This window comes from Benincasa hispida, chromosome 11 (genome assembly GCF_009727055.1).
Source record: "Benincasa hispida cultivar B227 chromosome 11, ASM972705v1, whole genome shotgun sequence".
Classification (NCBI taxonomy): Eukaryota; Viridiplantae; Streptophyta; class Magnoliopsida; order Cucurbitales; family Cucurbitaceae; genus Benincasa; species Benincasa hispida.
This window is the reverse complement of record NC_052359.1, coordinates 14166929-14173270: the sequence shown is the minus strand read 5'-3', so window position 1 is coordinate 14173270 and position 6342 is coordinate 14166929. Positions and strand designations below refer to the sequence as shown.

The following is a 6342-nucleotide window of genomic DNA, read 5'->3' as shown; positions in this document are numbered from 1 at the left end:
GGAAATAGTTCAATTTTGAGTATTTTAGTATGTTTCTAATTAATATTGAGTTTATGGATATATTCGTCTTCTACTAATTAGTATTTTTTATTTATAAAATTCGTTTGGCTATATTTATAATTTTGAAACTTTTTTACTATTTTTTTCAAATAAATATTTAATTTTTGCTATTTATGTTGTTAGCCAGTATTTATGTATTTTCTAATTTGGCCAAATGCTATTACCCAACAATAGTTAGCGAGCGGCTGAGTGCGAAGAGTAAGGACAGCAAGACCGAGACGATCAGAGAGAACAGAAATGGCTTGGTGTGCGGCTCGGACCTTTCACATGCCGGCGTTTGACGTCACTGCACTGCGCTCCAAGACTCCCTTAGCCGTGGGCGTCGGTTGCGCTTCGGTGGCCGGAACCACCTTGTGGCGATCTTCCTCAACTTCTAAGCGCCAAATGCCCTTCGCATCCCTAGGCATTTCCACCGATACTAGTACGCTCTCACTTCTCTGCTTCTTCTTTCTCTTTCTGTTTGGTCGTCGATCAATTTTTTTTTGTTACGGATTGTTCATTGCTTTCTTCTGTTGCTATGTACTCTCGTTTTGCTGAAATCTTGACGGATTTTATAGGGTTTATTTTGTGTTTCAGCTGAGTAGTTATTAAAACTTTGAAATAGGGCCTTTCTATGCGATTAGGTTTAAGCTTGGGGAGGGAATGTAGTAGATTGATGTTCTTCCCCGTTTCTAAGTAAGAAATTTTGTAATATTGGAAAATTATAGTAGTTTGTTCGAAATGCGCAGCTATTTTTGAGTTCTTTTCTTCTTGAATTTAGAAACCTGCTTCTCAAGTATTGAAGATGTTATAGAATGGTATATTTCTCACAAAAGCTCTAGGGCGTTTGATGAGCGGGAATAATTATTTGGGAACAAAGTTGCAATGACATCCTAAATCTACAAAAGTAATTAAAATGAAGATGAAATTGGGACATTTAAAATCTAAATTTTATTACACAGCTTAAACAACCTATGAAAAAATTGGATAGCTTTTTCTTTTTTAGTCTAGTTGTATCAGAGCAAATAGTTATTCTTTGAAGGCTCTTTTTTCGATAGTTGCAGTCTTGCAGATGATAATTCTTCCTTGGGGGAACAATTGAATAGTTATTCTTTCCTAATTGTTTCTGTTGAATGTTTATAACTGATGTATAACCACCCTGTCCAACCCATAATATCAACTTCTTGCGTGGCAGGTATCAAGGAAGCTGTTCAGACTGACAAGGCTCCAGCGGCATTAGGGCCATATTCTCAGGCTATCAAAGCCAACAACCTTCTCTTTGTGTCTGGTTGCCTAGGTCTAAATCCTGAGGTAGCTTCATCTTTTTGTTATTTATTGTTATTTTCTATTTGATTGTGGTTATGAGTGACTGAGTGGGTAGATTAAGTGGGTTTTTGGATGTCGACTTTAGCATGGCTTGAAAGGTAGAATATTTTTCAATATTTCTGGTGAAATATTGAAAAAAGAAACATAAGGTTAAAGTAGGTTGCTGTGTGGGCAAACGTGCACATTATTAAGCTGCCTAATGGAATGTGTATTTTCATGTTCTAATGTAGACAGGGAAATTTGTCTCAGATGATGTTGAAGACCAAACGGAGCAGGTATGTCCATTGATTGTGGTGCCTGCTTGTATCATGTCCATGCAGATTAAATGTTTGCGCTGAATATCAAGAATTCTAAGTCAATGAAATTTACAGGTTCTCAAAAATATGGGTGAAATATTGAAAGCTGGAGGTGCCAGCTATTCTTCTGTGGTTAAGACAACTATCATGTATGAACTTTTGGCCTCTTTTCTCGATGATCATAATATCTTTGCTCTATTAATATCTGAGAACTCGGGAGTTGTTTCGTAGTTGTTCAAAAAATGGTTTTATGCTTGTCTACCCAACCATCACTGCTGACAAGTATTTCTGAGGGTCTAGATCCTGTTTTATTCTATTTATCAAACTTTCTGTCCTAGCCTTTCAACTTTGTAATAAAAATCATCTGTCTTTGTTATTAGTTTTGTATAATTTCTTCAACAGAAACTTCACAAAGTACATCTTTTTCCAATTTACTTGATGAGTATCCACGTGACTAGTATTTGAAGTGCGGAGACTTAAAAATAATGGGTATGGAAATTTATGGACAAAAGTAGAATTTAAACCTATTGCAAGAAATTGTCATCTGTTATGAGAGAACTACACATAGAAGATGCAAGATGTTTTATAGACATTGTTTTCAATCAAATAATAATTCAAAAAGTATTGAAAGCGACTCTCAGAACTCTCCCATGTTTTTGTTGTGATTCAGTTCCTTCTTCACAATTTGTCTTGCAGGTTGGCTGATCTGAAGGACTTCAAGAAAGTTAATGAGATATATGGTAAATGTAAGTTTTGTTAAACTGGACCTCTAATCTCTCTGTAATCAAATGCTAAGCATTTAGCTTAGATAGGCCCGTATAATCTCTGTCTCCATTACAGTTCAACTTTAGTTTCTAGCGTATAGTTTATTTGAGTGAATTTGAAAAGTACAACTTCAACGAATTTTGTATGTGCTTCTACTTGGAGATAAAGATGGTACTTTTTCTTTATAACAATTTACTTAGCTTTGTGCAATCCCACTTGCTGGTAACTTTGATACATTGGTTTGTAGTTTTCTTTTGGGTCACATGATAATATGTTGATGTTTCATTTACCGAAGGATAATTGAAGTCATAGTGAATTTATAATTCTTTCTATGTTGCCTTGATATATTCTCTTGAGGTGAGGATACTAAAAAGTTTGTGACGTCCTCAGATTGACACTGGTTTTCACTTTATTGGCTAATTTTTATTGTAGATTTTCCGTCGCCTTCTCCAGCTCGGTCAACATATCAGGTTGCAGCATTGCCTTTGGATGCTAAGGTCGAAATTGAGTGCATTGCTACACTTTGAACTCTTACCTAATTTCAGGTACCCCAGTTTCCAAGACAGCATAAGTTAATAAGATGGAGATATCAATCACAGGAACACCCCAAATCCATTTTGGCTTTTGTATTCTCTGAGGCTTTCTTGTTACAGTATTTTGTAAGCACTAGACATAAAAATCAAAGTCGTACGTACTTTTTACCATTGAAAATTAAAGTTAGATGAACCATATTGATTGTTGCAGATTACATGAATGTCTTCTTTTGTAAAATGTGTTATTTGTTTAGCAATTAAGCCTTCGGAGTTGTTGGGGGTGGAGTCGAATTACATGAGGTTTGGAGTTAACATGTATGTGGAGGTAGTTGTGTTTGAGGTGTATAGCTATTTAGTGTAGAGTTATGAAGTATGTATTTGGGATGTAGAGATGAGTTATTAAGTTACGGGTATCTGGTTATGTTTTTGTGAGCTAAAAAAGTACGATTTCTTGTAGTTAGTTTTATTTAACTTTTTGTTTAACCTTCAATTTTGCACAATTTTTCAAATTTTTACCACAATTGAAATGTGATTAACCTTCATACGTTTTTTTACAATTTTTTATATGTAATCATTGTACTAAAGGTAGACAAAATACTTTTTGTTTCATACAAACAACGAAGTTGTAATATATTTTCACATTAGTGGAATGTGTGCATGTAATAGGCACAAAAAAGGATAAAAAGTAGGTCATCAAGGGTTTAGGGGTTTTATAGATCTTTTGTCAAATTGTAGATTAAGATTTATTAAGTGAGTATGTTGGTGTCGAGAATACAATTAAAGCCTTATATTAGTTAGATAAAAGATGATTTTGAGGATATAAGAAAGAACAAGTATCATCAATCGTACAAGGCTTTTTGGATGAAACCAAAAGTAAAGCCACGAGGGTATAAACTATGATATAAGACCGACTATTAAATACTATGAATTATTAATCTCAATTTTATATTTACAAACCTTTTCACCAATCTATTTTTTTTTTTCTTTTTTGTTTGTTTATATTTATGTTTTTTTCTTGGTATATGATCGGTTGAGTTATTTGTTAGAGTCAGATATTGGAGATAATCAATGGAGTTGATGGTCAGAGTTGGTCATTGGAGGTGGAAGTTGCATGACATTGGATGTCGAATGAGGTTATTGGAGATGATCGTCGAAGATGTTCTTTACGCGGAGGTGGTCGCTGTCAGAGATGGTTGTTAGTGTTCGGCCACAAGAGGTGGTTATCGAATTATTTTGCCAACAATGGTTGTTGTTGGAATTGACCACCGAAGGTGGTCATTAGAGCATGTCAGTAGCAATGATTTGTCGCCAGAGTTGGTCCTCGATGATGACTGTGGCTGGTGGAGTCATTGAAAACATTAGAGGGAGGGAGAGATAGGAAGAGAGAAATGATGTTCTTTGATTAATATGCAAACTTCAATAATGAACATTGTTGAAGTTGGTGTGGAGTTAATAAATTTAGCATCGACTTGTGAAGTTGAGTGCCAACATTGAGTTTAGTTAAAAACACAACACAAATCCACTCAAGTCAATGCCCCAAACACTCCCCTACAATGTTTTTAAAATAAGTTTGTTTGATAACGTTTTCATTTCTTTTTAGTTTTTTTGGAAGATATGGGGGAGGATGGGATCGAACCTCTGACCTCAAGGTTGATATTACATTATGTATGCCCCGTTGATGATATGGATTGTCTAGGGATCATATTATTATTTGTATTTTATTTAATAAATTTGATCTAATTTTAGTGTTTTTCAATTTTATTATTTTTATAACATTAAGTAGGATATTTTTGTATTTTTTTTATATGATTAACATGACATTAGGGTTTCATTAGAGACTATCAAAAGCTTGACCCTTAGGTTTCATTGGAGACTATCCCAATCCTCAACACAAAATTGTTTTGGTAGATTTCAAGTTAAGTCTGGAAAGCTTATTGAATTTTGCAATTATATGTTGAGCATGTCAAGAATACCTGATCATTCTATCTTGTGAAGTGTTCGAATCTTGGGTCAAAAAATTTGTTATTTGTTTCAAGAGCTTTGATCATGAGATAAATTATGTCTAACCCAATCTTTAGAGTTGTATTCAAACTGATCTGAGGGTTTTAGTATTTTCATATTAGATGAGCTTACTTATTTTGACATTGTTTCTTGTTTCCTAAGAATTAGAAACAACAAAATTTTGGATAACTATGTATATTTTTTTCTTTTAAAAAATAGAAACATAAACAACATATACTTGTTTGATATTTTATTATTCTTTGTTTATTTATAGTTTAAAATATAATTTATTTGTATAATATGAAAATGTATAACAAAGCATTAAAACATATAAAAAGAAATTGTAAAAAGTTAAAAGATAATCTAATAAAAAATAATTCTCCATGCAAAATTAACAAAATTAATTAAATTCTTTCTTTTCTTCAGATGTTAGCTTAAATTTGATCTATGTTATAATCTCACTTTAAGTCAATTTATTTTAAAAGATGTCAACTCAAGTCCAATTTAATTATATTGTTGTGGAAATTTTGGATTGATAAATTATTAAAGGGAGACTAAATGCTTGTATTAGCAAGAATATTTATATTGCAAAATTAGAATTCATCCTAAGCGTACTAACAATTAAAATAATATATAAACATATATGTTTTAAAATAAAAAATTAAAATGATTTATAAATATATATTGCAAAATAAATTCAAAATTAAAATAATATATACATATTATATTGCAAAATTTAATATCCAAATAAAATATAAATATATATGTTGCACAATTCTTATAAGATAAATATGTATATTGTAAAATTCAAAATTCAAGTAGTATGTAAATCTACATAAATTAAGAAATGAATAAAAATAATGTATAATTACAATCTAAATATGCATATTGAAAACTTAAATAAACAAATATCAGTTAAAATACTATTTTTATCTTTATACTTTTACATTCGTTCAAAATATCATTTTGGTATCTCTAAACTTTGAAGTTTGTTCAATTTTAGTCACTACACTTGAAATTATATCCAATTTCAGTCTCCATACTTTCAATTAGTCTGAAATTTTTAGTCTTCAATGCTAGTTTATCATTGATTTTTAATTTTTTTTTGTTATATATTAGTATTTTTACTATAAATTTTTAAAGCATACTCACATATTGTATTTTTTGCATGAAAATTAATTTTATTTTTAAACAATTTCAATAACTATTAATTTTGAGGGACTTAATTTAAGATTTTTTAAATTACATGGACTAAAATTGAAAAATTGAAAGTTCGGGAACTTAAATTGAACAAACTTCAAAATATGGAGACCAAAATAATATTTTAACCAAAAATATATTACCTTGGAAACTAATCTAGGACTGAAAATGCAATATATTTT

General features: G+C 31.2%; 1 protein-coding gene across 1 annotated transcript; it reads left to right on the top strand.

Annotated features, from left to right (window-relative positions):
• Positions 1-205: 205 nt before the first annotated feature.
• LOC120089861 (reactive Intermediate Deaminase A, chloroplastic-like) lies at positions 206-3216 on the top strand. Its single transcript, XM_039047279.1, has 6 exons — positions 206-481; positions 1235-1350; positions 1596-1640; positions 1737-1810; positions 2358-2407; positions 2859-3216. The coding sequence occupies exons 1-6, from the start codon at positions 298-300 to the stop codon at positions 2951-2953; spliced, it is 564 nt and encodes a 187-aa protein (XP_038903207.1). The 5' UTR covers positions 206-297; the 3' UTR covers positions 2954-3216.
• The last annotated feature ends 3126 nt before the right edge of the window (positions 3217-6342 follow it).

Excerpts from the sequence above, each read along its gene's own strand:
- LOC120089861 (XM_039047279.1), top strand. The coding sequence starts at position 298 with ATGGCTTGGTGTGCGGCTCGGACCTTTCACATGCCGGCGTTTGACGTC. Across the intron at positions 482-1,234 it reads AGGCATTTCCACCGATACTA|GTATCAAGGAAGCTGTTCAG; the intron begins GTACGCTCTCAC and ends CTTGCGTGGCAG. Across the intron at positions 2,408-2,858 it reads TAATGAGATATATGGTAAAT|ATTTTCCGTCGCCTTCTCCA; the intron begins GTAAGTTTTGTT and ends TTTTTATTGTAG.